Source organism: Cebidichthys violaceus, unplaced genomic scaffold, assembly GCF_023349555.1.
Source record: "Cebidichthys violaceus isolate CVI_PGR_0920_01 unplaced genomic scaffold, fCebVio1.0.p SCAF_5, whole genome shotgun sequence".
Classification (NCBI taxonomy): Eukaryota; Metazoa; Chordata; class Actinopteri; order Perciformes; family Stichaeidae; genus Cebidichthys; species Cebidichthys violaceus.
Window position 1 is genome coordinate 11,195,242 of NW_027176705.1, and position 17,221 is coordinate 11,212,462.

Below are 17,221 nucleotides of genomic sequence, written 5' to 3' on the forward strand. Positions count from 1 at the left end.
TTCTGCCTGCAATGAAGGTTAAGGCCATTTATATATGCATAGATGATAACTTGATTTCAACCTGATTATGGCAATGTCCTGACTCCTCAGCTTGTTGTATGAATGCTTTAATCATATTATCTGTGTTAGACTCTAAATGCTGCTGTTCATTTCAAAGGCCACCAGACGTATTAACCTTTTTCAAATGTTTAAAGCAGATAAAGTTACACACACAGTAGGCCCTCTGTTGGTTCCTTTAGATGTCTGATATTGAACGTGCAATATACAGAAATAGAAACATTTCTAACGGTGCTAACAGAGCTAACTGTGCAAACTACAGCAACAGTGCCGACAGAGCTAACAATGTTTACCTGAGGGGGAATCAACAGCGTTATCAGCTGTAACTGCCGTATGAGAGCAGTGCCGAGCAGCGCTCACATGCACTATAAGCATGCACGGCCGGCCAGCCACAGCCACAGCCACACACACACACACACACACACACAGCCACACACACACACACACACACACACACACACACACACACAGATAGATTTGATTCTCTGCTGAGGTAGACATTTCTCCACTAGCTTTAGATCTTTAGATAAATAATAGTTGTTTGCTGCTATATTAATGCTCTGATCCTGTACATTGCACGTTTAAATCATTTCATGTTAAGTGTGTTATTAGAAAAATGATATGTAATCACACTGAATGATATGTAATCACACTGAATTATTATATGTCTTATTGCCAACTCATTGCTCAACATATCTCTTGAAATGTATGAAAAACTAAGTACAGCTTGTGTGTTAAGGAGCATTTTGACCAACTCACATAGCAAATGGCTGCTAGCTCTTGACGCAGGTTGCTAGCTTCAAGGCTGGTTGTGCTCTTCATGGGGTTCAGGCCGCTGTCGTATACAGTGAACTTAGTTCCCATTAGGTTAGATCTGCAAAGAAAACATAACAGACTGAGGAGGTCTGGAGATGTAGCTTGACAGCTCATGTATCAATGGAGGAAACTACCAAACTTTTCATTTTAGTGCCAATTTAAAATGTATAATAACAACAGCAGCCATTTTAAATACCCCGCCTCCAGTCACTCTGATTGTGGAACAGTAATAGAGTTGTGCTGTAATGTAAATTGTTCTTGTGTGATTGGGGCTCAGCAGGGATCGATGGCCTGGCTTCCCAGCAGGAGAGGAGGAGTCAGATCCAGATCCTGGCAGTGGGTCACCAAACCACAGAGGGAGGCTAGTGGCCAGTGTTTTGCCTTCAAGTGACTATACGCTAGACGAAGCTAAAAAGAGATTGTTCATGACCATTTACGAAGGAAACAAGAAAGCATACTTATGTTGTGAGATAGCGTTTGTGTTTGCAAATGTTTTTCTGATCCCGTTACCTTAATTCCCTGATTTAAGATTTATTACTGCCTCTAGTGGGGAAAACACTGCAGTGTAGCTCTGCTACTTTATGTACCATAAATGTTGCATTAATAGCATCTATATGAAATGGTGCTTCCTAATTCTATGAAATATGACAGCATCCAGGTGCTTTATGCACAGACGCTGTCATTTATGTTTTGAACCACTGTAAATAATTTCTGACTTTACACTTGATGATTTCCCACAGTGCTATGGAACAATATTTACTCGTCATGATCTATACTGCTCAGTAAGCATTTGCAGCTTGCAATCTTCCTACAACTATTCTCACATCATGACCTTCTGAGCACACCATTTCCCAACTCTGTCATATGTTATCAGACTAATACTATGATTTTCAAAAATGGGAGATATTAATTAATAATAATTTACAATGCTCTCAAAACCAGAATGACCATTACATTACATTACAGTCATTTAACAGACGCTTTTATCCAAAGCGACTTACAATTCAGTATCTATCTATACAACGTAGGCACGGCTACGGGAGCAATTTTGGGGTTAAGTGTCTTGCTCAAGGACACATTGACATGAGACTAGTGGAGCAGGAGCCAGGGATTGAACTGCTGACCCTCTGATTGAAAGGGGGCCCTGCTCTCCACTTATTCATGGTCACACCACTGATATGTGATCCACTGGGTAAATCAAATATCAACACAATGGGATATTAAATATGAAATAATTCTCCATCTTATTTTGCTCTATTTTTGTTTCTCAGTTATAGTCATATTAAGGCAGTGATTATGTGGACTCCGCCACTGTAGCTTTCATCCTCTGACATTCAAATAGTCTTAAAAACACACAACACAGCCCAAAAGTTGACTGTAGTGTTGAATGTGTCCATCATAGGTAAGGTGGGTTAGCCACAGCATCAAACAGCCGACTACATACGTCTTATGGTCCAGTCCTCATTTAGGCCAGCCCCCTCAAGGACTCTTGAGGACCATTAGATGAAAGGTCACCATTTATTTTAATTTAGATCACCATCATTCAAGCAGGAATGTGATTGGGTTTGAACAGAGCATCGACCAATGGTCAGGCCCTGCTCTAAAGATTAAAGACTGCACAAAGCCCTATTTGATTAAACCCTCAGGAGTTTCCATGGAGCCACTAAAGGAGCCTTGAAGCTGTCTCTAAAGATTATGTCTCTACTCACTTCCTACCTCTCAATGTGGCCTTAAACATTAAAAGAACTTACAGCTAATGTTTAGGAGGAAGGCATAAAATAACAAGGTTTTGTGAATCACAGAGGGTTCATACAACAATATAACAAATAAGTTTTTCTAAATTATACATTTTCATTAATGAGGCTAAAACAGTACTGAACATTCATTTCTTATGATAGTTATTAATATAAAAATGCTATTCAAGAACTACTTGTTAACTATTCATAAATTAGCAGATGATGTGTTCATCATTCATCCCTTAGTAGAGACAGTATGAGTTTTGTGAACATTACCTTTAAATGTTACCAATGCAGGTTTTTTTGTCATAGGTCTAAATAATAATTTATGAATGGAGGAATGGGTATAGACTCTAAGTGTATTTCAATAATTCACATAAAACAAATGTTTCTGGTTAGATTAAATATATTGATGTTTAAAAAAATGCTTTGGAATTAGACATTTATAGAGAAAACTCAAAAAGCAGTGACAGTAAAAAAAAAAGTTAATTAAGGAATCAGATACAACAATTTGTATGTGTATATAATTCCTGGTGTCTGCTGCCATAACGTTTCATGTAGCAAAGCCACTGAGGACTTACCTCAGTTTACCGATGAAGCTCTCTCCGCCTCGAGACAGATCAGTTGGATCGATGGAGATGAGATAATTTGATGTTTTACTCTTTTTCCTTTTCCTGCCAGCTAACAGGAACACCTGAGACAAGCCAAACAGTAAACCAAATGAGTAAATTGTAAATTAATTAATTAAAATAAATTATTTGGTGCACAGAGCTTGAAACTACAAAACAATCTCAGTAGTGCTTTTTATGACACCCATGTCTATAATGCCTTATAAATATACTTATATTATTATAATCTTATTATAATCTGGTTATAGCACTGTGGAACTCATACATGTTCATAATGCTTTATAACAACATGATACATTATAAAGCACTTTATATTGACTTATAATCACAATACTTAATAATTGCTGATCACTCACAGACATTTATTTTGCAAGGATCACAGTGCATTATAATTTCTATAATAATAGTAATAATATAAATAATAAATATAATAATAACAAGTTTATTTGTATAGCACATTTCAACAACAAGGTAATTCAAAGTGCTTCACATAAAACCATAAAAAGCATCAAAACATAAGGCAAAAGAAAAGACAATTTTAAAACAATTTAGAACATTCATTGAAACATTAAAAACAGTCATTAAAACACTAAAAAGCAGTTTAAGAAATAGAATACAGTAGTAAAATGCAGAAATGCAGGAAATTGATAAATATCCTTGAATCTGGTTCAATTAAAGGCAGCAGCAAACAGAAAAGTCTTCAATCTTGATTTAAAGGAGCTGAGGGTCTCTGCAGACCTGCAGCTTTCTGGGACTTTGTTCCAGATATGTGGGGCAGAAGAACTGAACGCTGCTTCTCCATGTTTAGTTCTGACTCTGGGAACAGAGAGTAGACCGGTCCCAGACGACCTAAGGGGTCGGGATGGTTCATAAAGTAGCAGCAGATCAGAGATGTATTTTGGCTCTAAACCGTTCAGTGCTTTATAAACCAACAGCAGGATTTTAAAGTCAATTCTTTGTTGGACAGGAAGCCAGTGCAAAGACCTCAGAACTGGAGTGATGTGATCTACTTTCTTGGTCTTATGGACTCGAGCTGCAGCGTTCTGAATCAGCTGCAGCTTTCTGATTGACTTTTTACAGAGACCTGTGAGCACACCGTTACAGTAGTCAAGTCTACTGAAGATAAATGCATGGACAAGTTTTTCCAAATCCTGTTGAGACATAAGTCCTCTAATCCTTGATATATTCTTCAGGTGATAGTAGGCTGATTTTGTAATTGTCTTGATATGGCTGTTATAATGTATTATAATCAGATTATTCTAAGTGGTCACTGGTTTAAGTATTGAAATTCCTGAGGTATATAGGCAAATATAAAACATTACAAGCTGGTAATAAGCCGCCATAAGTGGTAAATATTTGCTTTCAGTAAAGAAAATAAAAAGATTAAATTTATGCAAAGACAACACACAAATGAGTGTCAAGAAATTATGAAGTATTATGATACTTGAATAATAAGTGTTCATAAGATTCATTCTAATTAATCATTGTGAATATTTACGAGTTCTTATAACTAGAACTATACAGTGCTATAAGCAGATAACAATGCATTATAAGTATGTTTATAATGCATTGTAGATACAGTATGAGCTTCATAGAAAGTGCTACCACAATTTCTTTTGAATATGACAGATAAGCTACATAAAATGTCAGTTAACTTGTAGAAACTGCGCTACTTATTGTGACAAAATATTTGAATTTTGTAGAGTTTTCATAATGTCTCATAATAATTCTGTTGATGTTTACAGTTCCTGCTGCCTGACCCTTCTCACCTTCTTGCCGTCCTCTCTCTCCAGGTGAAGGTAATAGGTGGGATACATGCCTCTGTCCATGCCCTTCTTGTCTCTGGTGATTCTGCATTTCACTCTGACCCCCTGAGGGGCAGGACGCAGAGAAAACTCTTCTAGGTCATCTACATCGATGGCAGGTTCGTTGACTGGTGGAGTGGGTGCTGAGGCCACCTCCTGTAGGTGAAAACAGCCCACACAGGGCAATCTCCTTGTGAGATGGTGAGATGTGAGTTGACTTTCATTAGAACAGAGTAATGAGTCTGAAGATCAAATCGTCCACTGGGACTGAGAATGAGCACACTGTGTCTAAAATAAGGACCTGGTGTAGACAGAAGACTGAGTTGACTGAAGGGAGAGATTAGAGTGGAATGAGGAGCAAAGGGAAAATGATGGTTATCATGAGTAATTCCAGCTGGGGTTTCACTCTGAACAAAGGGTAGAGGCTGCAAAGAGGATGTATTTTAAAGGGATAGTTGTGGTCTTTTGAAGTGAGGTTGTATGATGTTCTTATCCATAGTCAGTGTATTACTTACAGTAGACGGTGGTCGACACACCCCCAGTTTGGAGATTCAGACACATTTACCGGCACAGCAGCAAAGCAATGTACTACTCTGGACGTGGATATCAGCAAAACATTTTTTGCCACATGAAACAAAGGCCAACCTGAGTTTATGTGTACGTTTTATTTAGAATACTTTCACCGGTTCACTTTGCAATGAGACAGCCGTTTCCGACGTTGAACTGAACCGTTGTACCCATCTATGCTCTCATCAAAGCTGCCAGCGTTCTGTTCCGTTTCTCCTGCGAGGTAACATTTCAGGCTTTTTTCAGTGGAGTCTGGGAGCTCTGGCAATGCCATAGGTAACGGCTTCAGTTCCCCATCGGAAACATAGGCCGTTCACGGCAAGGTGAACTGCCGAAAATATTCCAAATATAGCATACACTTAAACTGGTAATTGTTTCTTTTAGGTGGCTAAAGTAAGTTTAGCTGATGTCACTGTCCACAGCAGTACATAGCTTTGATGGTACTCCTGTCTGCTTCTCCGGCGTGCTGACCACTGTCCATGTAGGAAAAACACTGACTATGTATAAGTACTTCAAACAACCCAACTTCAAAAGACCAAAACTATCATTTTAAAGAGGGTTACATTGTAATCTGACCTCAGTCATCCATTATCACACCTGAAGTGGAGAAAATCAAAACCAACCAAATTATTTTCTGGTGAGTAAATTAATGGCAGACCAGAAACAGCAAAAGCCCCAAATAATTCCAATATTGTTTGCAGAAGAAAACATTAAGTGATAGTGATCTATAACTGTAATGTTAGCCATGACAATTAAATAGAGTCTTAAACAGAATCCAGCCCAGCACCAAAATATAATATTTTTTTTTCTGCATGTCATTCAGGCACCGGTTTCATAAGCAGAATAAAGACACATCTCTCATGCAGAGGGATCAAGTGTGTAAGTGAAATCTGTTTTACCTTGCATGACTTCTTGCTAGTGGCAGAGCCTGGTCTTGTGTTGCTATTGAGCTGTGAGGAACTGGAGCTAATTTCATCTTCATCATCCTCTTCTTCATCAAAATTCATACTGCTGGATATACCTTCACAGACAAAGAAAATACAAAAAAAGAGAGAAAGAAAGAAAGCGGTGTTGCTGATTTTTTCCCCTCTAGAGTTAATTGGTGACATGAAATGCTGCAATAACTGTTGCCTTCAGGAGAAACACATTCACACTTCATCCAGTATAACTTGAGTAATAAAACAAGACAGTTTGAGGTTTAAATAGAATTCCATAGTTTCCATTAAATGATTAAACCAGGTGTCAAAACACACTGAGTTTTTGTACATTTGAGTTTATAGTCACTGTTATATTGTAGTGTATTATGGTAAAAGTATGTGATAAAATATATGCTCGTAGTTTAGTAAAATACTAAAGGTGGAAGGCATACAAAAACATAAATTAAACAAACACTTATTAGTGACCATTTCCCAGAGGTCTGTGAGTTTTCCATGTTCAAGAGAAATAATGTTATTTATGTTTTACAAGCCGGTCCACTTGAGGCTGTATTTCAACCTCTTTGAAAACATGGGAAGGAACAAACTCTGCTTATCGGGTATATAGTTGCATATTGCAGCTCTGCATAATAAGGAATATGTGTTGTGCCAATAAATTACCAGAAAATAAATCTTCATAAAAGAATGGAATAAGAATAACTTGAAAGAGTAAACAGCACCATGATAACATAACAACAACACTTTTAACTTGCCAAAATGTCACTATCATTCTTCAGCTCAAAACCTAAAAAACAAAACAAACTTAAACTGTCTAAAATATTGTTATTGTGTCCAAATTTTAAGAGTAGAGTGCATTATATGCACTCTATAATGTCCTCAAAAAAATCCTCTAATATAGTAGGACGAACAACGCAGAGTCCATAGCATAGCACTACTTTTTGCTAAACATCTCACAATGCAATTCTCTGCGTGTGGTAGAAATGTAAATCACAGTTTCATAACACTGTACCAATCAGTGAAGGCACAAAAACGTATGATTTGTGTGTCCAAAATCTAAATTCACGGCTCACTAGTAAAACTATTGAGTGTCTACCATGTAAGGAATAATAAATGAGTGTATTTGTAATCAGTGTTTAACTCTCGTATTTTTTAAGAAACAAAAATCATTATTCACACACTGTGTCTTAAAATGGCATTCCTATTTGCAGTTCTAACAAGATTCAGTGTGTTTCATCTTCCTACCAACACACCGCAGCAGTGGCCCACAATGCGGAATCCAGAATAGAATGTGTAAATGTGGACTCATGGTCGTGCTATTACAGAAGCAGTGACAGCACCTGTCTTTGAACACAGACAGTACCTTTCTTGAGCATGGTGACGCGCAGATCCTGTTTGCTCTGCGACTGAGTGCAGCTCATGACAGGCTCTGCCTCGCCCCCCTCCTCTGTGCTGGGGTGGCCCACTGTCAGGATCTGGATCTGACCATCATCTTGCTGGGAGGTCGAACCATCCATCGCTGCTGAGCCACAATCCCACAAGAGCAAACTGCATCAGAATACAACTGCGCTACTGTTTGACAATCATTATCTCATGTTAACATACAGTAAATGACCAAATGAATCCTAGCAAAGTAAAACACAGGCAGTTGTAACCATCATGTAGTTAACACTTGCATAAGCAACATTTCCACATCTCTGCCTTGATGACTGAATGTGTGGGTGTTCTGTGCTCTGTAAAAATGTTTTAAGTAATTGTTTCACTTGTCACTATTAAATTAGCTTCTAATGTTTAAGAGGCAAGAACATTATGTTCGTGCCGCTCCAGGCATTCAGACGCACTCCAGTTTTAAAACAACCGACTTCTCTACTTGCCCTTTTTTTACACAGTAGAAGTGCAAAAGAACAATAAAGATGATGGGAAGAATGAAGCACAGTTAATTTTTGTAGGGTGGTTTATTCTTTGAAATCCAAGATTTTGTGCTGTGTATCTTGACATTTCTTTTTCTTTCTTGTTCTTTATTTCCTTTCCCTCAAAGGTGTGCATGTATAAATCCAGTGCCGTATGAGACAGCATGTTGCACATTTCTATTGGTATGTTTTCATTCTGGAAATTCTGCATGGAGAACGTTTTTTGACATATTTCTGTCAGATTAGTCACTATAAATATAAGTGTACAAAAAACTTGTATATGTTATTATGGAAGCCTGGTTAAGAAGAGATGTGTATGTAGGAGGCCAGTGTGCATTTAATATAGTTTTGTTTAGCAGTGGATATCAGATTGACTTCATCAACCTGTACTCATCTATTCTGAAGCCTTGATGCAGCTGATTGCATAGTAGCTTGGGAGCTCTCTTGAAACCGGGTTCTCGTGCTTGAGAAAATCCGAGAGTGAGTCAGAGAGTGAGACAGAGAGTGAATGAGACAGGTCCATCAGTGGTGAATTTGGCGCGACTGGCCTGATTAATCTTTTACCCCTGTGGAATCTCATTCACTTTTTTCAGTTTTTTTCTGGGACACAGTTATTCCAAAGATGAGCATCTATAGTATTGTGCTAGATCATATGACAAGCAAATGTAATGCCAGCGATGCATGAGCAAAATATGTATTAAAAGATTAGTTATGATGCCGTTATAAACCTTGGGTTGTTATAGCATGACAGATTGCTTTGTGTGTCAGTGATTCTTTAAATTTGATGACCTATTACACCCTGTAGTGTCAGTGTGAAATACACTGTGAATGACATAGAAGCCTAGGGAAACAATGTATGCACTGTAGACAATAGACTATATAACAAAAATATGCTTGAAAATAATATCCTAATTTGGCTATCATACATAAAAACATGCTTTACTGTCCAATATCTGTCTATTTTGTCTTTTACCTTTTCTCACCACCTCCTTCCTTATTCAGCAGTGTGTGTCAACCTTTCTTGCAGCATGCCTGTCCAACCATTTCTTTTCTATCTATTCTTCACTTTGACTGCTGGCCACCCTTAATAGGCTGGTAGGTAGGCTGGTAGGCTGACCTTTGTGCTTCCCCTTCCTCTCCTTCTTGTCGCTGCCCGTCTGTGGAGTGGAGCTGGCCGATGCTTTGCCCTTTTTGGCTGAGCGAGGCGGCTGTGTGTCCGCTATCACCTTCACCTCCTCCTGTTCAGCTTCTTGCACTACACACAGGGATGGAGATGAGCAGCAGCAGACGCAAGGTTATCCGAGCAGATGGACAGAGAGGAAGAAAAACTAAATATGTAACAGTTGATACTGATCAGTGTTCATTATTCAGTCTCAGGCATGAATTAACAATATTAAAATGTAAGTACATAAATGTAAAGCCAAAAATTCAAAAGGCAATGGTTGCACTGATTTTAGTTCTAACCCTAGTTTGTTTACAAATATGAACTGAAATGGGAACTGCCGTATATAATCATCTTTCTCTATAAAATAAATCAAATCTTACAGTATGTATTTACAGATGTAGTAATATATTACAGATTTATAAAATGTATTTTTCAAAGTGAGAAAGATTGTAATGGAGTTTGACAGATCCATTTTTTGCTTAAAATACATATAAGAGGAACATTCGGCTCCTGTTCAATGCCATGTCAACATTCATGCAGTATTCATTCGAAGTAAAAGACATTCACTCCTTGCTTGTGAATAGAGCATTATAGAGCTTAACAGTGAATGCAAGAAAGTAGATTTGTTTCCTTGTTTTGGGGAAATGATTAGGCTTTATTCCCCTTCTTTCCATCAGAATATCAGCATAGTGCAGAGTAACATTTTGTCAATACATTGTCTCTCCTCTCAGCAGGAAATGTGACAGTTCATGGCCTTGAGCCCAGCAATTGGTCTTCAGAGCTGGGGATTAGTTGGCTGCTCTGTTCTCTGTGTGTAGATAAGAAGACCTCATCAAACCCAGTCTTAACACCATTTCTGCTCTAAGATTTGCAACAGAGTGGGAGTGCCTGCAATTGCTGGTACATTGGTATGTTGCAGTGGGTCAACATGGCCTCTAATTCTAAACGTAGTAATATCAGCAACTGTTCTTTTTAGTTATTCAACTATTTTTATAAATAGAAGTTTGGCAGTTGTGCTACTTGTAGTATACAGTTCTAATTGGGAAAAGAAACAAAAACCACTAAGCAGAAAGTCTCTTTCAGTCCAAGAATAAATAATTCATGTAATTCAGAACAGATTAATCAAACAAGCAGTCTGAGATCTTCATGCTCAATCCAGAGTGTTTCTTTGGTTGAGCTTCCTGCATCAACAGAGTCCCATAGGAGTGCCTCTTTGCTCACCGTGGTAGATGGTGCTGCTGTTGCTGCTGAGGTAAGATTCCACCAGCGGAGCCTGTTCCTCGCTCTGTTTGGTCCGACGGGTGCGAGATCTCCCGTCTACATTAGACTGGACCATCAGAGGCTCCTGCCTCTTCTTCTTCTGCTTCTGTTCGAGGAGCGCTCGCTGTTGTGAAGGTTTCACGCACAAACGTGTCCAGATAGAAAGAAAAAATTATCAAGGCACAGTTTCAGTAAATGAGAGAAGCTACACTCCCCTATTACACATCATTATAAGGAAGAAATGAAGTTAAAATAAAATTACAGTGGCACTGAGGTCACTGAAGTAAGCAGCAATTACTACAAAAAAGAACAACCTTTCATTTGGCCATTTAACCTGACAGTCACGAAACATGTATGAGTCTTTCTACACCAGTACAGCTTATGATACATTTCTAAACAAAATGACTTCAGTGAGTGATTATGTAATAATTTAGCTGCTAATTGTTTGAGATCGCCTCACATATAATCAGTAGTAAACCATGTCAACATCTTTAAGAGTCTATCTTCCCTTTGAAAAACACAAGTCCTCAATCATAATATACAACACAAAATAGTTTTCCATTTTATAGTGGATTTTAATTCAATTCGTTTGTGATAATCACTGAGGAGGCATCACCGATTTTCATGTAAGCTGCCTTCATACTGTAGGCAGAGTGTTGGGTTTAAAAGCACGTTGCAATAACACGGTCTCAGATAAATCTGTTAAGCCAGGAAAACAATCTGAAGATGTTTAAGGATGAGCTGCCCGAAACACTTTGACCTGCGGCTGGATATAGCTATTCATCTAACTGTCAGCTATATGCAAGTCTTCAAGCCAGAGCTCATCAAATATTGAAGGTTTCTATTCGTAAGAATTCAGGCTGCAGAGCATTAGAGCGCAACAGTATCTCCTGTAAAGCTCAAGACAGTGAAAGGCACATTTACACAGTGCATGGATTTGATGGTTAAGGCTTTGACATGTGGGTATGGCACAGGTCTGTAATGCACAGCTACTAGCAAGCTTCTCTCCCTCCGACTGAGAGGTCACTGATGAACGATGAGAAAGATGTTTTGTTTTTACATCACACTGCACTTAAAGTCGTGTGTGAGTCTTCAGAAATAACAGAAACCCATTGAGTGAAGAGTAAAACTAAGAAGTAAGGTCATGCCTCAATAAATCATTATTACAAACAAACAAACAACAACATTTTTTGCAAGTGCTAAAACACAATTTCTGAAATAAGAGCCCTCTGTTAAAACTCGACACACAAAAAACTAAAACATATCCACAAAATACAAAATAGCTTCCATCTCTTCCAAGAGCAAACACTTCATTCTAAAGCGATATTTTTGGGCATTTTCATTTGTAGAATGCTGTAAATATATACTATGAAGACAAATGCCACAGGGAAACAAAAAAAATGTGCTTATTCTCATACAGTCATAACGGTATCAGACACACTGTAAACAAAATACAGGATATTGCAAAATACAGTATATTGCAAAGTCCTCTAAGTCTCTCTTGTGCACAAGTGATCTAATTGGTTACACAGGTTTTCACAGGTGCACTCTGGGTGCAGGTGCTTGATAATTCAGTATGTAGTATTTCAATGGCAATGTTTAGCAAACAACACACTCAGGCTTTTAGTTTTGAATGATGTGTCTAATGTAGGTGGTAACAGTGTGTAGTTATTTGAAAATCTGTGTTTTAATATTAAAAACCTAGTGTAACGCAAACATGTTTGTGTATAAATGTTTATAAATATGTGTTTATGGTTTAGCATACCCGGTCAATAGATAGAGGTTGGGTTAATTCTGCTTTGCTTTAGGTTTTGTACATGATATTTACTGGACTTATACCCACTCTCTCATTAGAACGCCGCTTGGAAGAACAACAAACACTTACCTGTCTGTCCAGTTTCTGTTGTCGTAGGTTGGTGCCCTCATCATCTAAAGTGCTGCAAAGAAAAGAGAAGAAAAAAAAGAGGGGAGGGTGGTGTTAATTTCTGAAAAGTGCTCCTCAGCTGTTTATGTTCATAATATAATAAAAACCTTTTCCAAACTGCTTTAGTTAATTTAATTACAACTGAAATTGCAGCAAAAGGTTGAACACTTGCAGTATCTGACTATATATTTGCTTCATTGCCTTTAATATACTGTATATGGTAATGAAGCTTGCTGCAGACTTCAGGAAACAGTGCATTTGTTTATGCTGCAAGACATTGTGTTCTCACATCGACACCTAAATTACCCTCATGGCTGTAATTACTACTGCACTCCCAACATGCATTGGCTCATCAATCCCTGAAAAACAAAATTAGTATACATGCGCATATTAATTGTACAAAAGGTATTGCCTTGTGCATTCTTATCTTTAACACAATTTACTACAACAACGTAGGACTACAGAAAAAAATACTTTTGATTTATTTTAATGTATTTCATTTTTTAAATACTTATATTTTGGTGTGAGTAACAATAAAGCCTTATCTTGCACTGTATGAACTTAATAAATACACAATAGCCAGCCACACTTGAACCACCAATTTCCCTAATTTACTTTATGTCCTGATCAAAATATGTACTAAATAGAAAATTAATTAAAAAAGAACACGCGATAGACTAAATATATAGGATGGTATGGACAACACACATTGGGGGATGAGTAGCCTGCATGAACTCCAACAGTAAAAACGTGTAAAGAGTGCAATGCTGCAGAGCTACGTGTGTAATAGCATCTTGGAAAAAGGAGTTTGTATATCATCAAATAGACACTGAAGCAGTTTAATGACAGCATGTGTGCTTAGATAGATACAGCCCTTTAAAAACACCCCCTCAATAATAAGAGCCAGGAGGATTCCTGCAAAGCTTCTTGTGAGTGCAACAGCAACAGAATCAAAGGCATCACTTGAACACGATGCTTAGAGTGATGTCATAGTGGCCAGAAAAAAAAACATGAAGCTGACCCAGATCATTAGTAGGAGCAGAAGAACGGTTTGAGACATTCTTACTTTCCTTTGCTGAGCTATCCCCTTTACTAAATAAACTCCTCCTATAATTGAGACACTGCTGTATTTCCTTGAAAATCCATAATTTCATTTTCAGATGGTTTTCCTCGCAGTAGCAGACGGATTATAGAATGTTAAATAGACCATTACGTGCTCCGTCGGTTAATTTGCACAAGCTGAGATGTTGTAGAAGTGACAAGAAGGCGTAAAAAAAAGCCCAGAGTGACTGTGACTGGAGGAACATGTGCAGATCTGCTCAACAGAGATTAAGTCGTAAATGCAGCAAACAACATTGTCAATGTTTTTCCTTAAATCCATGGCTCACACTTCAGAAACTGTGGGGTGAACATATGGACAGCAGCGTCTGTCACAAGAAAGGGAGTGACGGGCGGGTCTAATGATGGGGAGCCGTATGCTGTACAGATTGTCAAAAGCACATTTAGATTTGGGGCTAACTGAACAGCACCTGTCCTTCAATTGCACACTTCACTTTCAAGAGAGAGGATTTGATTGATGAAAGAGACCTTGTGTGAACCGTATCACCTCAAACTAGGTCAATGGACATTGCTACCTTTAGGAATCAACCTCTCAGTCCTACCAGTATAAGTGTCTTTCACCAGGTTATCCAGTTGGTGCTGCAGAAAAATGGGATAAATGTGACAGATGCTACTATTCATTTACATTTTTTATATCTCTTTAAAGCATTCTTGTGTCCTCTGCAGCGCATATAATATCTGATGCAATGCAAAGAGAAAGCAAGGACAAAAGGAAGTCACCGAGGATTCATTGTAAGAGAACCATCACTTCCCAGCAGCACAACACATAATAGACTGAAATCAGGAGTGTGCTTCATACTGTGCAACTTCTGAACATGATTCTCTGCTTCCCTGAGCAGATCGTTCTAAAACAACTGGGTACAATCTTTCCCTACAGGAACACCTCGAACATTATTTGATTTGGTGGTGCACTGTATAATGCCACTGGCCAAAGCAAATGCCAAAAGGTCAGCGTAGCACTAGCAATTCTGGTAAAGGAAATTCTTCAATGATTTCAGCAATTTGGCAACTGTTTCTCCGTCTATAGAAGGCTGTAAGTGGCTGTGAAAGGAAACATATCATGAAGAATGCAGTTTTTTTTGTGGGCAGCCTCGATCAAAAAACATGTAATTCAACCAGGCTTTCAGATTTGGCTCACCTTCCTATGTAACACACAGGACCATTGGAATATACCGCCCCCCAATCTAAGTATCTCCACCCACGGCATGAGAACTACTATCAGAGCAGACTGGGCTTTTACAGGAGGGGGCTTAAAGAGACAGGCGCTAAAACAGAGTGTTTCAGACAGAGGGTGATTACAGGTATATTCAAAAAGACAATACAAGAAAAATAATGGGTTTTTCGAACATTAATGTATGTTAAAATGTTGTAGTAGAAACCCAAAATACAAGTATGAACCTGAAAATGAGCATGACATGTCCCTTTTAAAGTATACAGAGTTAAGTGCCTTTTATCAGTGCTGCCTTCTTTATATGATAATCTATTAACAAACAAACATTAACATAATGGAACTACAGTAACTACACAGAGATACAATCAAGGCCATCACAATTTACTAGAGCCCAAAGTAACGCTTTGCTTTGTCTGACCAACAGTCATAAAATTCAAATTTACATTGAAATGAAACAGAGGCATTCTTTTTTGTTATTTTAAAAGTATGCATTCATTTTAGGATTAATCAAATATCAGAATTGATTAATAGACCAATTGATTCATGAGTATGTGAAATGTCTGCCGTCATTATATCCATATATATTGATATCCAGGGAGAGGAAACTGTTGTTCCAGGAAAAAAAGAGGAAAATAGATTAATACAAATAATTGTTATTTACCTTACTTTTATTGACCAGTTATTTTATTTTTTATCAAACACAATTTAATTTAAAAATCAAAAGCAGATTCAGATTTTTGGTCGGCCATTAAATTATACCAATGTTGATTTGATTATAACATTTTCATTAACATAGCTATTAACTGTAACCTTCCTCTTCCAGTGACCCTCACATGACCCATTGGGGATTTGTTCATCCGTCTGTTAATGCATGCAAGAATAAGTGAAACTCATCTAATTCAAACAACTACATCGGGCAAAGCAAAAAGACATCAAATCCAAATATGAATGTATTTGTGACAACATGTCCCCCACAAACAAAGTTAGAATTTGACAGACGCCAGTCTTTCTCTGTAACATTGTTAAACGCCGTCTCCATGCCGACTGCAGCACTCCATTTCCACATTAGACCTTTTCTTGTATTTTTGCTATTGTACAGCGCTTTTAGTACATTTTCTCTGTGATAGACCCAAACCATGTTTTGAGTCATACATTATTGACAATTGACAAACTTCACCTATATAAACACCAGCGGTTGGTGAACCTCACAGGTCAAACTCTACCAGAGTTTTACTGTGTCTACCACTGTGCTGCTGTTTTGCTCTGCTCTTTAATAATCTGCATAAACTGCAGTACATCAATCATTCTCATTAACAAAACATCAGGTTATTCAACCAGCACAAGTGATTGGCTGGTTGCTCTCTGTTTCCAGTTCTCCCTTTTCACCGAGCTTGTGTGGAAGGGCATCTCAGAGACCCCTGAAAAAAAGTCAAGGGTTCCTAATTAGAGGGCAATGAGAGAATGAGCCACAGCAGAAGAGGAAAGGATGAAAGATGACGTAAGATGAGAAAATTATGTTCTTCCAGCACTCTTAACTATAACTGAAAACGTGTCGTTTTAATGGCATTATGTTTTTACATGCAAATGCAGAACGTGTTTCCTTACACTGCTGATGAGTTACATATGCTGCTAATGACATAGACAGCATGATGCATGTTCTTAACAAATGGACAAGTCTCTCATTTTATTTTCCATTACCTTCTGGGAAATATGTGTACGTTAAAAAGCCATATTTTACTCTCAACAATTAAAAACCTTTCACGCATACTGCCTGAAGGTGTAGTAATATGACATTCAAATGATAAAAGACCATATGGGTATGTATGCATTTGCATAATCAATTTAGTTGATTCCGCAATGCTGACTAGTAATTGCAGGGTAGATAGTTACAACATAATTGAAAGCAGAATGCATTTCCAACTATGTATTTGAGTTAATATGTTCCATTTTTTACTTAGCAATTTGTTATCCCTCAACTTGACTAATGTCAACTGCGGCAAATCTGTTTTCACTTCCAATAAAGCCTTACTGGTGCGTGATAAATAAAGCTAACAGGTGGTTTGTCAACATCATTTATGAGTATTCTATACTCTTCATACCTCTGTCAAAAGCATGAACATTACAGTGATA

General features: G+C 37.9%; 1 protein-coding gene across 3 annotated transcripts in view; it reads right to left on the reverse strand.

Moving 5' to 3' along the window:
* The window catches only part of tub (TUB bipartite transcription factor), a 52,313-nt gene that overhangs the window by 2,619 nt on the left and 32,473 nt on the right, over positions 1-17,221 (reverse strand). For 2 of the 3 annotated variants that reach the window (XM_068731026.1, XM_068731028.1), the window contains exons 2-9: positions 12,763-12,814; positions 10,839-11,001; positions 9,570-9,707; positions 7,906-8,064; positions 6,510-6,631; positions 5,008-5,199; positions 3,191-3,303; positions 817-931 (exon numbers count right to left, since the gene is read on the reverse strand). In XM_068731026.1, the coding sequence (XP_068587127.1) occupies positions 817-931; positions 3,191-3,303; positions 5,008-5,199; positions 6,510-6,631; positions 7,906-8,064; positions 9,570-9,707; positions 10,839-11,001; positions 12,763-12,814 (1,054 nt within the window). The remainder of the gene's footprint in view (positions 1-816; positions 932-3,190; positions 3,304-5,007; positions 5,200-6,509; positions 6,632-7,905; positions 8,065-9,569; positions 9,708-10,838; positions 11,002-12,762; positions 12,815-17,221) is intronic. The other variant, XM_068731027.1, reaches the window with a different exon arrangement.